Source organism: Mchenga conophoros, linkage group LG6 (genome assembly GCF_057382185.1).
Source record: "Mchenga conophoros isolate Kocher_MC1m ecotype Shallow Benthic linkage group LG6, M_conophoros_male_GT1.1, whole genome shotgun sequence".
NCBI classification, from domain to species: Eukaryota; Metazoa; Chordata; class Actinopteri; order Cichliformes; family Cichlidae; genus Mchenga; species Mchenga conophoros.
Window position 1 is genome coordinate 959821 of NC_140531.1, and position 17414 is coordinate 977234.

At 44.1% G+C, this 17414-nt stretch overlaps 1 protein-coding gene across 1 annotated transcript in view; it reads right to left on the reverse strand.

The window, feature by feature from the left end:
* Positions 1 to 17414, reverse strand: part of tmem176 (transmembrane protein 176) — a 19502-nt gene continuing 2088 nt past the window's right edge. The window contains exons 2-7 of the mRNA XM_085275762.1: positions 9680 to 9808; positions 9015 to 9125; positions 8811 to 8867; positions 8538 to 8687; positions 3126 to 3242; positions 1 to 2585 (exon numbers count right to left, since the gene is read on the reverse strand). Coding sequence (XP_085131888.1) covers positions 2526 to 2585; positions 3126 to 3242; positions 8538 to 8687; positions 8811 to 8867; positions 9015 to 9125; positions 9680 to 9805 — 621 coding nt within the window. The 5' untranslated portion in view covers positions 9806 to 9808 and the 3' untranslated portion in view covers positions 1 to 2525. The remainder of the gene's footprint in view (positions 2586 to 3125; positions 3243 to 8537; positions 8688 to 8810; positions 8868 to 9014; positions 9126 to 9679; positions 9809 to 17414) is intronic.

Below are 17414 nucleotides of genomic sequence, written 5' to 3' on the forward strand. Positions count from 1 at the left end.
TTATCACAATAACATTTTTATTTGAAACATGGTCTCAACACTGCACACAATGTTGTATCCTATGTGCCACACCTACGTTTAAACCTGAAAGAGGAAAAAAACCTGGACTGGACTGTGAAGAAGAAGTCCCAGGGTTTGTTTCTGACTGGGTGCCTTCTTCATGCAGGTACATTTCTTCCACATTTAGTGAAGTTTCTTGTTTATGTCATTTGAAAATTGCAGAACCTTTTCTCTTGATTACAAAATCAGGATCTTTCAGCTATGAAATTCTTCAGATACAAAAACCATGATCCATTTTTTCTTTCAAGGCAGTGCATTTCTATATGGTCCCTGTATGCTATCAGAAGACTTTATTTATCCCCAAGGGGCCATTAACAAACAATTGCCCCTTGGGGATAAATTGTTTGTTAATGGCCCCTTGGGCAACTACTCAGCAGTTGTGACTGGACATAGCCGAACGCTCCACATTCATATGTGACATCATCTGCCACACATAACAAGTATGGTTGTCTTAGAGGAGAATACCAGAATAAAAAGTCTTTAGTCTTGGATAAAAATGCGTCCCTGCACACATGGCTGCACTTAGACTGTGATGTGCCGTCCATGAACCATTAATCCAGTGTTGAACAGTTATTACTAGGGGTGCAACGATATTCGTATCGATATTGAACCGTTCGATACAGTGCTTTCGGTTCGGTACGCATATGTATCGAACAATACAACATTTGTAATTTATTTTATCAACTTTCCTTCTGACGATGCTGTCTGTGTTGAGCGCTCAGTGAATCTGCGTTCAACTACTCCGCCTAGGCTGCACTGTCGAGCGCAGATCCACTGAGCGCTCAACACAGACAGCATAGTCAGGAGGAAGAGCGCAGGGCAAGCTAGCGAGACAGAAGTTAAGCTCTCAGCAACATGGACCTCCCCCACTCTCATTCAGATCTGGCGTTTGGAATTATTTTGGTTTTCATGTGACGTATGACCCTGAAGGGTAAGCGAGTCATGGACTAAAATAAAACAGTATGTTGGATGTGCCACGCAATGCTCAATTACATGGGTGGGAACTAGTGTGTTAGCGCAGTTAGCTCGTTAACGTGTTGGCCGTCTAGCCCCATGCACGGGGCGATCGGCGGTAGCTCGTTAACGGAGATTTGCCGTGTTGTGGCGTTAACGTCATTTCAACGAGATTAACCTGAAAGCACTAGTGGGAACACAACGAATATGACTGCACATTTACGCCGACATCATCCTAGTGCAAAGACAAAAACAACAAGCATGCTACTAACTTTAGCCGAGTCATTTAGACAGCTGTTAGCACATGATTCTCCTTATATGTTTAATATGCTGCTGAGAATATAGCCCAGAAGAAGCGGATAGTATAGCTTTTATTTTGGAAAGAGACATTTCTCTGTAATAAACTCTCTTTTCCAAAGATGAGTGATTCCTCAATCAGATACAGGGCTCGCAATATCGTTAGCCCGACGTCCCGGAGCTAGCGATCTTTCCAGTCGGGCTACCAAAATCTTTCTCTGCCCTGCCCGTCGGGCTATTGTAGGAAAAATATATGTCAATGCTTTTGCATTCTTTCAGAAATGTAGCTGGGTAATTATGTCATTGGCATCGGTGAGCCACTGTCAATATGTGACATATTGAAATCGCGTTTGAATTTGCGCTTGTTTTTTGCTTTCACTTTGCAATCGCGTGAACTGTGTATAGAGAGCGACAGCACTGATCTGTGAGTGATGATAATTTGTGCACCAATTCCTCTGACATCGTCTTATTAATCGTTAGCTTACTATGCAAACATGACAAGTGAAATCTCCCGCAGCTTAAACATGTGAGAGGTTGATCGCGCAGAGAATCGCTGAGCTTATGTGAGTGCGTGTGTAAAAGCAGCAGGATTTATATTTGACTACGATGACCTGGATGACTGAGAACCTTCACAGACAGACATATATTTTAGTTCTGCTGAGCCAAATAAGACAGGTCAGGGTGAAGAAGTGACAGCCAAAGAAAAGCTTACCACAAAACGGAGAAGTTATGACAAATCAGACTATAAGGCAAAAAGAAAGTGCAGCTTTATGGTTTCATGGACAAAAGAGTTTCTGTGGCTGCAATATGATGAGCTAAATAACCAGGGCTGCACATAAGTGGTCCGCAGGTGCGCATTCACTGTCAAAATAAAAAACACGCACAAGGGTTAGGGTTAAATTTAAAAACTGTACTTTTGAGTTAAAATATATATTTATAATTTTAATAAATGACAAATTAAAAAAGCATGAACATTTTTTTTGTATCGAAAAAATATCGAACCGTGACACCAAAGTATCGAACCGAACCGTGAATTTTGTGTATCGTTGCACCCCTAGTTATTACGTCTGTGTGAAAGGCCCTTGACAGAACTGGCACACTTGTGTAAACATGGCAGGTAGCAGAGTAAATAAGTGGTAGATGTAAGGGGTTAGACAAATTCAAGACTTTCAATCATCAGGACACAGATGATCAATCAGTCAGAGGATAACTGATCAGTTCAGGTCGGGCGATGTAAGCAGTGTTGAAGTGGGTGGAGCTGCTTCACCGAGAGGCTGCAAAAGAAATAAAGAGAGTCGGTGTTTCAGACATCTTTCCAAATCACAACAGAGTTGGCAAAAGTACAGACATTCTGTACTTAAGTAGAAGTCCAGATACTACTGTTAAAAAATACTCCAGTAAAGGTTGAAGTACTGATTCAACTCATTTACTCGAGTAAAAGTAAATATTACAGACTCCAACATGTACTCAAAGTAAGACAGCAAATAGTAGTTCTTTGCAGCGCATTTCTATTTTTGTGCAAAGCATGAAGTTGATGTGAAGGTGGAATTCAGGATCTCAGCATCATCAGCTAAAATTCATATGAATCTCTGACCATGAACCCACAGCCACTGTGCACCAGTCACACACTGGCCTTTACTTTAAACCCATCACAGTGAAGCAAACCAGCCTGTTTATCCTGCTCTAACCTGCAGAGGATTGTCATGCAGCAAACAAAATGTTGAGATGGGTATTGTAGCTGACATTGTTGCAGATTTGATCCAGATGCACTTTGAGTATGAAGACTATGAAGAGTTTGAGAGCTGGATACTTACAGTGTATGATACGAAGCTACGCCTCTGCCTGAAGAGAAGGACACAGAGAATGGCAGCGATGACTGTCTGGGCCAGAGTGAAGACGAGGAGGGACGACTTCACTCCCCTGCTCAGCCTCTGTTGTGAAAAGTACATACATTTCACACAAGATGCATTAATTATTGCACAATTTATCCATGCTCAGTGCCATTACTTGTGCTTTTGCTGTATACAAGCAAAGTAATCCATCCATCGATCTACTTAAACTAATGAATAAATGTCTGGATGGATCATTAACATGAATGATGAATTATTTCAAGTCTATATTCTATATTTTATTGAAAAGAGTATGAAGGCAAGTGGGAGATTCTTATTTTGAAATTCTTTATCATATTTCTTGTTTCATAATGGTCCAAATGTTTTCTGTGTGTTGTCTCCAGACAGGCCAGTTTCGTGCTCATTGACTATTAAGCTGTGTCTTGGATATGTGCAGAATGGGTTTTGGTAAATAAGCATCATCTGTAAAAACCCCCAAACAAACATCTGCATGACAGCATTTGTTGCTCCACAACCCAGATGTATGTTCAGAATGAGTTGGTCCTTCACAGATGTAAAACCTAAACATAGATGCACTGTTGCACTCCTACACCATCAGAAACGCTGTCTATAGTCTGTGTCCTCCAACAAGATAACTGCCCATTGAAAAACTGTTTCATAAGTGTCATAAGACAGTTTTCCAATTCTTATCAGTCCATCTTAAATCAGCTCATGTCCAGGGAAGTTGGAGACGTGTCTCGACTGTGTTTACATCTGTTTTTTCTTTGCATGGAACAATTTTAACTTGCATTTGTGGCTACAGTGGACTGTATTAACTGCCAGCTGCTGCATGAAGCCCACACAGTGATTTCCAACACAGGCTTGTATCTGTTTTTAATATCACCACTATTTCATATAGTAGTCAGCACTGTCCTTGGCCTAACAGATGTTTCGTCAATCAGTAAAACGCTCCACAGAGCTGGCCCTCCAGTCAAACCCATTGACACTGAAGAACAGCTTTGGTTAGGACATGGTTAGGACCCTAAGGTCACTCTAACACAGCCCCTTACAGAAATGCTTGTGCTCTAGCTGCGGACATAGCCTCACCATTCCAGGGCTTGGTTTTTTAGCATAGACATGTACTAGATACTGGGTGGGAATCGAACGTACGACTCCCGCTCCAAAGGTGTGTAGTCTTACCACTAGACTATCCAGCTACTTTTCTTGAGTGGGCCAGACACACACATCATAAACCATTCACTCGTACTTTGTACAGTGTAGTATTGTACAAATCATGGTGTCGTACAAGAGAAGTCCAATAGGATCGATTTTAAAGTTCTTTTATTGGTTTTTAAATGTCTTAATGGTCTTGGGCCTTCTTATCTCTCAGATCTGCTTTTACCATACGAACCCTCGCGGACCCTGAGGTCCTCTGGTACTGGCCTTTTGATTGTCCCTAAAGTCAGGACACATACTCACGGAGAGGCAGCTTTTCAGTGGTATGGTCCTCGTCTGTGGAACAGCCTGCCGGAGGAGCTCAGGGCCGCAGAGAACGTACATGTTTTTAAGAACAGGCTCAAGACCACCTTTTTAATTTAGCTTTTACTTAGCGTTTATTTATTTTATGCTTATTTATTCTATACTGTTATTCTATTATTAATTTAGACTTTACCTAATATTTAAGATAAGATAAGATAAGATAACCTTTATTAGTCCCACACGTGGGAAATTTGTTTTGTCACAGCAGGAAGTGGACAGTGCAAAAGTTATGAGGCAAAAATTAGAATACAATAAGAATAAATACAGTACACAACTGTACAGAATAGAATAAAATAAAATACTATATACAGTAGAATAAAATAAAATAAATATACAATAAGATAAAAATAGAATACGAATGCTATATACAACTGAGTAAAAATACAACGATGACAGAAAGGATTATTGCACTTAGTATTATTGCATATGTATGGATGTGTGTGCTTGATCAGTTAAAGTCTTTGTTGTGGAGTCTGACAGCAGTGGGGAGGAAAGACCTGCGAAATCTCTCCGTCCCACACCGTGGGTGCCGCAGTCTCCCACTGAAGGAGCTGCTCAGTGCTGTCACAGTCTGCTGCATGGGGTGGGAGATGTTGTCCATCAGGGATGACAGCTTAGCCGCCGTTCTCCTGTCACTCACCACCTCCACTGGGTCCAGAGGGCATCCTAGAACAGAGCTGGCCCTTCGGATCACCCTGTTCAGTCTCTTCCTGTCCCCAGCAGAGATGCTGCCGCCCCAGCAGACCACACCATAAAAGATAGCAGAAGCCACCACAGAGTCATAGAAGGTCTTCAGGAGTGGGCCCTCCACCCCAAACGACCTGAGTCTCCGCAGCAGGTACAACCTGCTCTGCCCTTTCCTGTAGAGGGCGTCTGAGTTATGAGTCCAGTCCAGTCTATTGTTCAGATGAACACCAAGGTACCTGTAGCTGTCCACAGCCTCAATGTCCATACCTTGGATGTTCAGTGGTTGCAGTGGAGAATGCTTGTGCCTGCGGAAGTCTACCACCAGCTCCTTGGTTTTACTGGCGTTGATCTGGAGGTAGTTCAGCTGGCACCAGTCCACAAAGTCTTGGGTCAGACCTCTGTACTCCTTGTCGTCCCCATCAGTGATGAGGCCGACTATTGCAGAGTCATCAGAGAACTTCTGCAGGAAGCACTGGGTGGAATTGTGGGAGAAGTCTGCAGTGTAGATGGTGAAGAGGAACGGAGCCAGAACCGTTCCCTGTGGGGCCCCCGTACTGCAGACGACCCTGTCCGACACACAGCCCTGAGTCCTCACATACTGTGGTCGGTCGGTGAGGTAGTCCAGGATCCAGGTAGTGAGGTGATGGTCCACTCCAGAGTTCACCAGCTTGTCCTTTAGAACCGAGGGAAGAATAGTGTTGAAGGCACTGGAGAAATCAAAGAACATGATTCTCACAGTGCTTCCAGCGGTCTCCAGGTGAGCGAGGGAACGATGTAGGAGGTGAATGACGGCATCATCCGCTCCAATGCCAGGCTGGTAGGCAAACTGAAGTGGGTCCAGTGATGAGCTTATTAGGCGCCGAAGCTGAGCCAGGACCAACCGCTCCAGGGTCTTCATCAGGTGGGATGTCAGAGCCACCGGCCTGTAGCTGTTGAGGTCCTTGGGGCGTGAAGTCTTTGGCACTGGTACAACACAGGAGGTTTTCCAGAGCTGTGGGACTCTTCCCAACCTCAGGCTCAGGTTGAAGAGGTGCTCCATCACCCCACACAGTTGGTCCGCGCAGGACCTGACGACCCTCGAGCTGATGCCATCTGGACCCGCTGCCTTCTTGCCATTAATCCTCCTCAGTTCCCTCCTAACCTGGGTGGTTGAGAGAGACAGGCTGGAGCCTTGTGTTGAGTGTGTATTGGATGCTGTTGTTGGGGGTGGGGGGGAGTGAGCAGGGTGAATAGAGGAGGTGTGAAGTGTCTGAGGTGGAACAGCAGCAGTGGGGGTGGGTGAGTCTGCAGCCGATGTTGCAGACTGCCTCATGGCTGAGTCAAATCTGTTGAAGAAATGATTCAGTTCATTTGCCCATCTCACATCCCTCCCAGGCAGAGAGTTCTGCTGTTTGTGGCCCGAGATGGTTCTGAGGCCTCTCCAGACTTCACCAACGTTGTTTTGTTGAAGCTGGTTCTCCATCTTCTGCCTGTAGCTCTCCTTCCCATTCCTTATCAGTCCCCTCAGCTCTCTCTGCACCCTTTTCAACTCCTCTTTGTCTCTGGATTTGAAGGCCCTCCTCTTCTGCTTGAGGACGGTTTTAATTTCTGGGGTAATCCAAGGTTTGTTGTTGGAGAAACACCGTACAGTCCTGGTAGGTACGGTGTTATCCACACAGAAGTTTATATAGTCAGTAATGCATGTAGTAAGGCTGTCGATGTCCTCACCGTGGTCATCACAAATCACCTCCCACACAGTCGACTTATTGATTTTATTCTTATTCATTTTTTAATCTTCTTACTCTATTTATATTTATATTTATATTGTATCCTGTTCTTATTTATTTTATCATTTTACCCTGTATATATCCTATTGTGTCATATCTCCAGTGTTTCCTCAGAGGGCGCTCTCTGCACCGGGGCTGTGATCGACTGTGGCTGCTGGGTCTCTGGGGTCCTCTCAGCCTGGCTGGGGGGCTCCTTGGCCTCCCTCCTGCTGTGTGCCCAGCCCGGAGGCTGCGGTCTGTGACCGGCTCCTGGTGCAGACGGCTCTCTGTTATAATGTTTCCTCACTTGGCTCATGCGAGCCCAGCCCAGTTTTTACTCTTTAAGTGTGCGCGTGTGTGTGTGTGTGTGTGTGTGTGTGTGTGGGGGGGGGGGATATATGTGTATTCACATCATTTATGTTAATGAGAGTGTGGGGAGTGAGTTGGAGGGTGGGGTGGGCTGTTTTTAACTATGTAAAGCACTTTGTGCTACATTGTTTTTTGTATGAAAAGTGCTTTATAAATAAAGATTGATTGATTGATTGATTGATTGATTGATTGATTGATTGATTGATTGATTGATTGAAAATGCTTAAAACCCGGAATGTTTGTGGAAACTCAAAGAAGACTCAGGGCTCCAACTGCATTGAGGCTGTGACTTTGAATATTTCTGCAGAGATTTCAGTTTTTGCTTTTAGTGCTTAACATTCAGCTGCAACTGCAGCTCATCAAGCCATCACCAGCTGCACTGATTACCTTCTCCATGAGCGTCCTATTTAGCAGTGCAGCTGAGCTACAGTCAATGCTGGATTATTGAGTTTACCCTTGTTAGTATGGCCGTGTTCCTCTGTGTTTTTGAACCTCACTTGTTGTGGATACCTTTGCCGACATGTGTGTTTGTTTTGTTACCAGGGAGCGGAAGCGTTTTTCTTCACTTGGATGGAGTCACGGATTAGGAGCACAAGAGGGAAGTGTGTGTTGGAGCTATGGGTCGGAGCACGGATTGTTTGGAACTTTTTTTTACGTATAGATCTAACTATACTGTAGAAGCACTTCATCTTAATAAGTTATTTCTAATTATATTTTATATATTATGGGGATGGCTAAATGCTTAAATATGCAATCCATACACTGGACATGTCACTATTACTCAGGATGTGAGCGCAAAAAAGAGTATTATGCTTTACACAATTACAAAAAGACAGAAAACAACTACAAACTGAAACACGTACTAAGAGACAACAAAATGAATACAAAGTAACACAAAAATCTCTACAAAGAGAAAAAAACGAGTGTACAAAATGACAGAGAAAAAGACTACAGGGACACAAAAATGATAGACACACAACAAAAATGTGCAAATTAAGTACAAAGAAATCCAGAATGACAGGTACTGAAAGACACCCAGAATAGTTTAAGGACCAACCGTCTCGTAGTGCTTTTCGTCACATCTGTTGTATTCTGTAGTTTTCATACAAGGCTCCTCAGGATTCTTGTTCATGTCCACAGAGTAGATGATCACAGCCACCACTGACAGCATAACAGACACCATGCTTATCATGAGACACAGCTGCAGCTGAAACCCCGCCCCCCCAAAAACATTTTACTTTAGTATGTTAGCTTTTTCTAAATCATGCGCTGTTGTTCAGTTATTTTCAACTTAGCTGAAACAATGTTTCAAGTTTTAGAAGAGACTCACAATCTTCATGGTGCAGTGTTTGTCCAAGAATATTGCGATTCCTCCTGCTGTGATGAACTGCGAGCAGGAAAATCCATTTATTAATATACCATTAACCCCCCCACACGCGCGCGCACACACACACACACACACACACACACACACACACACACACACACACACACACACACACACACACACACACACACACACACACAAACTCACCATCAGGCCGCTCCACCAAGGAACTCCCAGGGTGACCACCTCTGTGAACTCAGTGAAGAGCAGAGGAATGGAGTAGGACATGACCATCAGTCCTAGCATCACCTGACTAACCTGGGATGTGCACACACACACACACACACACACACACACACACACACACACACACACACAGATTACTATCAAACAGCTCTCTGACAGAAGTTATGATACAGGAACATGCTGCATCCTCATCCATGTGAAACATGGAGGTGGTAATTCCATTCAATTCCATTTGTACACCAGTAATAACAAAGACAACTGAATTAAGGTGCTTCATATTGCAATGTAAAGACCCCACAGCATTGCAGAGACATCTCTAACAATCAGATGACCGCTGTGAACAAGCACTTAGCGAAGATGTAAAGAAAGGATTCCCTTTTAATAGGATGCAACCGCCACCAGAACTTGACCAATGGGGGGGCAGCCATCGGCCAAGACTGGCTGTGGAGTAATGAACCAAAAGGATTGCAAAGGTAGGCAAGGACAAAATACACACTATGGAGTGGAAAGGACAAAAGCTAATGACATGTAGAAGTGGCATATAAATGCATGGGGAGGGAAAAAGAAATCAAAACACAGACGTTCTGTATCCACACATATACAAACACACAGAGGTCAAAACTCACCCCCAGACATTTGGGTTCTCCTTTCTGGATGGCATTCTTCAGTGCCTGTTGTCTCTCAGCAAGCTTGAGAGTATTCGGGTCTGCCAGCACCCGCACTGTGAGATCCCTGGAGACTGACACTGCCATCACCTGCAATGAGCAGCAAAGCACCCACTGCACTCATCTCTCAAATCAAATCACATGCTCTGCAGAATTGTGCAGGGAACATTGGGGGAGCTGCAGAACTTTCCTACATCACATATGCAGACTTTTAGTAGTCTATGTTCCATTTAATTATATCCCAACAAAGTGTGTAGATAGCAGATATTTTCTCTTTACTACCATCTCCTGGAAAAAAGGCAAAACAATGACTCACCATCATTTTTAAAACTGTGTACATGCTGTTGTAAAATGCAAGCACAGAGATGTAGCATAGTTGCATTTAGCATCGGGTTCATGAACACTGCAAGATGCTATAAAAGATCCAGAAATCAAAGCCTTACCTGCAGTTACTATAAGTACTAACATTGTGAAGAACTACCTGTCCTCTGTGACTATTACAGACTTAAGACAGGAACACTGGTTTCGACTTTGAGGCTGCACAATGCATGAAAATGGGCAAGTATTAAGATATTAGAAGCTACAGTCTGTCTGTGTTCCAGTGAGCCGTCACCTTTGGCTCTGTACTAGTGGATCTCAAGACATTTGAATGATATGAAGAAGTTCATTTGTATGTAATTTTGATGATCATTGCTGATAGGAAACGAAAGCAAGAATCGAATGTGTCAATTTATTCAAGCATGTTATGGTTTGGTTGTCAGGTTTGGGGTTTTGTGTTCGTTCTTCTCCTCTCTTGTCCTAAGAGCCTGTCTCTGAGTCTGTCCAAAGGGTTTGCAGCTTTCCTCTGAAACCACATCTAGAATTCTCAATCAGTAAAGAGAAGGACAATGCAGTAACGTACCTGCCTGCCCACTCTCTACCACTGTTTGTATCTGGAATTTGCAAACCAGCCCACTCTTTGGTGACTTGTTCAAAGGGATGAGCCTGAGGCCTGAGGAACTATTTCACAGAATCAACTTTTTTAGGATTTCCTTACCTGGATGATTGAGGATGCGTCAAGACCATTTCACTGAGATGAAGAATTGATCATGAACTCTGTGAACATGCTAAAGACAAGAACTAGCCCTGACCTTGTCTATTCTTCCATTCATTCTGGCACTGTAAGCGTTGGATCCCTGATCAAGGTTTTTAAGATATCGAATGCTTCTGCAGTCTTCCAGGCCCTAGTAAACAATATGTATTACAGTCTTTTTGTGTTTGTATACCTTGATACTATTCTCATCTTCTCCAAGGAGCAGTATTGTGAGCATGTGAGGTTAGTTTGTATCAGCATGTGTCAAGGCAGAAAAGTGTGTTTTCACACTGTTGCTTTGTATGAACAGCAGATGTAGACAATGCCTTCATGAAACTGAGACAGCTCCTCTCCTATTTCAGAATCAGAATCAGAATACTTTATTGATCCCTGGGGGAAATTATTTTTTGTTACAGTGCTCCATTTTAAACCAACATTAAGACAAGACAGACAATACGCTAACTAAGAATAGTACAATATATACATATATATACATACATACATAAGTCACTCATTTTTTGATCCAACCTGACTCACACAAACAGTTTGTGGAGTTACACACTTGTGACTGTGGGGCAGTGGCAACCCTTTCCCAGTGTGGTGACCCACATGGTAAGTGCCACCCATGTTCTTTCTTCTCCTATCATTTGTCTTCCACTGAGCAGAATTATGACTTAGGTAAACTTAAGCTCCTAGCACTTACTGTCAGGGTCCTGGGACTGGGCGACCCAGGATCCCTGGGCAGTCATGGACCTGTGTATTATTATTATGTATTTTTGGTGTCGTTTCCCCTTCTCTGTGCGTGTACATATGTGTGTTTCTCTGTGCTGTGTTAGTCTGTGTCCCACTCATATGTTTAGGCGAGGTATGGGTGTGTATGTCTGCGGGTGTGCCTGGAGGATGGAGCTCGGCCACCTGCAGGCCTGAGGGGTGTGGCCCTGCGGAGGGACTGGCCACACCCGAAGCCACACACCTGCCGCTGAACAGGGCTCGTCGGGGGAGCTACTTAGGAGAGTCTTGGAGCTCCCACCGACGCGGGATCATTGAGTTATCTTACCAAGTCAGTGTGTGTTAGCTTAGGTCTGTGCTGTGCGTATATGCCCGCCGAGGGTTAGTGTTGACGGCTGTGCCTCTGGTTTCCCTACAGGAGGAGGAGTGGTCCGGAGAGGCAGCACGCACGGGGGTGCGGAAACACAACAGCGGGGAGCACGAGCACAGATATCGGAGGGAAGCACGCACACGGGGTTCGAGGGAGCAACGGGGAGTTATTGTATTTACAGCCTTTGCACTGTAAATAAAGAGCACTGTTTGCATCGCAGAGTCTGCGTTTTGGGTCCTCCTTTCCCCACATCCCCACGGTCTGCCAGCCAGACCGTGACACTTACGTTAGCTGTGCAGACCCCATTTGGAGGGAGGCAAAGAGCCTTTTGTTTGTACAAATGATCAGTTATTTAATATTGAACACATTTTTAAATGAATTTTATAACATTTGTACTGATCACCAAATCTAGTGTATTTTTAACAAATTATTACATCTTAGAATTTTTGTTATTTTTAACATTTTTGCATATTATTTTAGTTTGTTGTAGTTCATTTCCACTTGCATCAAAGGATTTAAATAAATAACAAACATGTTCCATGTACCTCAAAGTCACTAAATCTGTTCTCAAACTCCTAGAAATGGAGGAAACAGTTTCATGATCATTAATATGCAAATTGCCATGACTGTTGCTTAACAACCACTGATCAATAACCATGAGTCCCATTCACAGAGAGTTGATTGGCTGCAATCACAGCATTGTAAGATGGTGACAGATGTACCCTTAGGCCCCTCCTCAATTCAGAGATGGTCTTTCCCTTTTCACGTAAATGGCCTCCTTGACTCCGCCCTCAAACCAGCGTTGCTTCCTGTCCAGGATGTTACATCCTCATCACTGAAAGAGTGTCCACTGGCCTGTAGGTGTGAATAGACTGCAGAGTCCTGGCCTGACGAGGCGGCTCTTCTGTGCTGTGCCATCCGCTTCGCCAGAGGTTGTTTGGTTTCCCCGATGTATAAATCACAGCAATCCTCCAGTGTACACTATACTGTGCTGTTTGTGCAGGCAGACCCGATCCTTGGGGTCGAGGCCCCAAATGGGAGCATTGCCATTAAGAAGCACTATCATTCAGCACTGACTGCATGGAGGGAAAGTGCAGGACTGTAAATGTACGGAAAAAATGTTCTTCTGAGCTTCAAATGCATTTATGGTACTTATCATGTCAGCAACTGTCTTACCTTTTGATTGACAGTTCAAATGGATCAGGACCCAATGACGTCAGTTAAAAATGCAAGGTCAAGCATCCACTCAGTGTCCTTGAGATGTCTTTCCCTTTGGTCTGCACGAACTGCATGAACTCCTTGATTTCACCCAAAGGTGACAAAAAATGACATACACCCATCCCCTGCTTAGTCATCAGATCTCTCTGTGTAGTAACAGGTCACCGTGCTCAGCTGAAAGTTCCTCCAATAGGACGCCTGCTGGTGAATGGTGCAGTGGTTAGGCAGACATTTTGGCAAGTCTGTGTTACTATTGCATTGAGCAACGAAGCCTGCATGTCAGCATGTCACGGTAGGAGCCCCGTGAGTAGTCTCCGACTCCAGCTTTTTTAATGGTACCTTGTTCTCCATGAAGAACCTCTTCACTGCATGTAGATGTCAACTCCCTCTGTTGTGTCTTTAGGGGCAGTAGTGTGAAATCATCAAACACCATTTGACAGACATGATCATCCGCGATGTACTGCTGCTGTCCACAGACTCATCGTGCTGGATGTTGAACTACTAACCAGATCCTGGTCAAGTTCTCAGATATAGCTGACACTCTTCTCACCACTGTACTCGCCCCCAGTTACACATATTTATGTAATTGATATTAGGACCATTCTTCTCAAGTGTTTGAACAGAGTGTTTGCAATTATTATCACTGTGCCCTCCAAAATCTCTTTGCAGCTCTGAATGAAGCTTCAGTTGCTTTTTGTGACTTTTCACCAGCCTTGTAAAAAAAAAAAAAGACTTCTGGTTGCCCAAAACTGCCTTTAATTCGTCGACTTTTTTGCTCATGATGGTGGGTAGTTAGCATGGAGGCTTGCATGAAGTGCACTGAAGTGTCTCTCCACTTTGTGCCGCTTTGCCATCGCCACAGTTGCCCCCTGTGTTGGGGAGTAATTGAATACATGTACCAGCGTTACGTATTTAACATACGAAATATGCGTAACTGTATTTCGTTACAGTTACCGTTTAAAAAGGTGGTATTCCGAATACAGTTACTTTGTTGAAATAAATGGATTACACGACGGTCTTTTCCTGTTTCACATGTTAGGCTATGGCCTCTCTATTTTTGGTAATTCCACGCCGGTGGAAACCCAAGCGAAACGCAGTAAGGGGCTCAATGCCTGTGTCTTATTGTCACGGCCCATGTCACCTCTACTTGCAGCCGCATAATGACGTGAAGAAATATTTAAAAAAAATTATTATTCAAAAAATTATTTAATATGAAGGCAATATGAGCAGAGTGTTACAGGCATAGCCCTATACCCGTCATGTGCAAAAAAACGGAGAGCGGAAAAGTTCGAGCTGTCATGGAGCAGAAACGGGAGCTGGAAGCATGTAAATATAATAATAACCACTGCAGCCAAGAAGAGAGCCTGACGAGCCCAGCTGTAAGTAAGCTGTTAAGACTCGACTGTACACTGTGTTCCTGGTTTCCTTTGAAACAATAAGCTCTGTTGCAGCAGCCTTTCAACGCCTCTCTCTGTCTCTCACTAGCAAACTTGACCCAGACAACAAAGTAAAGCTAGTTTTCAGCTACGAGCCCGACACGAACCCGCCGTATTAGTCAGAGGTCCCTTTACTACGGTTCAGAGCCGCGGACCTGTTTTATATATGCGCGGAATAGTTTTCTATACGAGATCACTGAGGTGGCACGGTGGTTAGCGCTGTTGCCGCACAGCAAGAAGGTCCTGAGTTCAATTCCACCATCAGGCCGGCGTCTTTCTGTGTGGAGTTTGCATGTTCTCCCCGTGTCTGCGTGGGTTCCCTCTGGGTACTCTGGCTTCCTCCTACTGTCCAAAGACATGCAGCTTGTGGGGATAGGTTAATTGGATAATCCAAATTGTCACTAGGTGTGAATGGTTGTCTGTCTCTGTGTGTTGGCCCTGCGACAGACTGGCGACCTGTCCAGGATGTACCCCGCCTCTCGCCCTATTACAGCTGGGATAGGCTCCAGCAACCCTGAAAAGGATAAGTGGAAGCGAATGGATGGATGGACGAGATCACTGCTAAAAGTGCAGTCCCACACCGGTTGCCCTGCAAATGAGACATACACACTTTTCTTTAACTGTTAGTTTAAAGATTTTTGTTTTCCATGTTTTTCTGAAAGAGTGAAAGCCACATCCTGCTCCTCATTGGAGCTACGCCCGCTGTCTCATCTCAGCAAAGAGCAAGACGGCAATTTGTCTTGATATTGAACCTCAGACCTCAGACAAGGTCCGAGATCATATATAGATACCGTTCTGTTTTAAATATGTTCATATGCTAATGAGACAAATAAGTGGAAATTGTATTTCTATTGTTATACATCAGAAAATTGTGAAGCTTTTATTTTGACATCCGGATAGACAGGAAAGCCTTTATCTTGACATGTGCATAGACAGGAACAGTGGGTCAGGATTCCAGCATCACCTGACTGTCGGCCCAGGAACTGTGAGAGAGTAGCGGTGGGGAGGTGCGGGAAATTTGAAGGTGGACATTCCATACGGTTTGAGTGAATTGTTTGGTTTTTGGACTTTGGACTACGGATTTGGATCACAGAGTTTGGCAGTTGGCATAAACTGGTGTGTGACTGGCTCGAATGGTGTCTCTGGTAGATGAGGATGATGAAATGGATTTTGGTGAATGGACCCTGGTTGCTGGCGGGGGAAGATCAGGAAGAGGGAGAAGCAGGGGAGAGGAGGCAAGTTTGGTTGGGTTGCAGACCAGTAAACAGAGTTTGGAAGAGAACAGCTCAGATGAAGGGTTCAGGGTCATGAGGAAGAAGATGGTGAGGGAGGAATTTAAGATAACTTTGAAATTCAGGAAGGAGGATCAGGAAGTGCAATTGAGCCCAATAGCGGTGTCTAGAGAATTGGAAAAGAAGTTTGGTGCTAATTATCCACACCTAGTCAAGTGTGGATAAAAGCATACCTGAGGTAGGCTTCCCAGAAGCTCACTGTTCTTTGCCTTGATGGCACCAGCCATTTTAGCCAACCTGCAATGCCATTTTAAGATAAACCTCTTCTCACTAACGCTCTGGTATTCGTCTCCTTTTTTATGTTGCGGCTTTTGAGCAGGGTCGTAACATAAGTGGGGGCTCGTCCGGGATTGTTTAGACATTTTTTTGGGACTGAAATCAGTTTGTTTTGCTTTTAAGTGGGTGAGTGAAGGTGTTCACTGTGATTGAGCAACGTCCCTTTAGTAAGTGTGTTTTAGCTGGGTAGCTTTGCTGCCCTTCCATCGCAGCATTTGTTTGTTGTTTTGCTTTGTTGTTGTTTTCATTTGTTGTTTGGTGGTACACCACTGAAGACTAGGTAGGTAAAGTTAGGGTTTTATTGTTTTTAGCGTTTTAGGTTGGGAGTTGCACATAGTAAATCAGCGGCACCAAACTTGGCAGGAGGTTTGAGACCATTAATTCTGGTCTTGTAGCTGAGGCAGGTAGGCTGTTCTTAAGTTGGCATTGCGTGTACATCATGTGTGTGCATCTGATGTCAGTGTGGATGGATGCTAATGACATCCTCATAAGGTGAGTGTTTTGTGCTGTGGCCTTTATTGTGGCAGAGCGTGTGGCTACTTTGGTTAGATCACTTCTGAGCAATCATTGTGTGGCCATAGCTCTCTGTTTGTGGTTGGTCACTAGCATGCTTTCTTTACTGAGCTTTGGAGTTTAAAGTGACTTGTTGTGGTATAGGGCCACTTGTATGTGACCATTTGTGTGGTGGAGACAACAGATCAGTTGGTTGTGATTATTTGTTGCTACTTTTGGTTTTGTGTTGTAGCAGATCAAGTAATTATTTTGGGTGTGACTGTCGTGCTCCTTTGTGTTGGTCACATGTTACTTTTTGCGTGTTCAGTGTGGTAACTTCAAAATCCTCATGCAGGGGCGTCCCTGTTTAAAAATGCCAGCTAAAGAAATGTGAGTATTTAGTTCTATGTTAGAGCTGGTAATAAAGTGCTTAAGTTTATGCTTTGGCTCAAGCTTATGTTTGAGGGATCAAGGTCCAGAGGGGCTTTTTAAAAATTTAGGGGTCCTAGAGGAACCCTTTTGAGGGAGGAGGTGTTACGCAACCAGCTCCTCTGCAGCTCCTAATCTCCTCAATGTGTTCAGCTGGTGCTATTCGTCTCCTTATGTTACGACCCTGCTCTAAAGCCACAACATAGAAAAGGAGACGAATACCACAGTGTTAGTGAGAAGAGGGTTTTATCTTAAAATGGCATTGCAGGTTGGCTAAAATGGCTGGTGCCACCAAGGCAAAGACTAGTGAGCTTCTGGGAAGCCTACCTCAGGTATGCTTTTATCCACACCTGACTAGGTGTGGCCAGTTAGCACCAGCTGA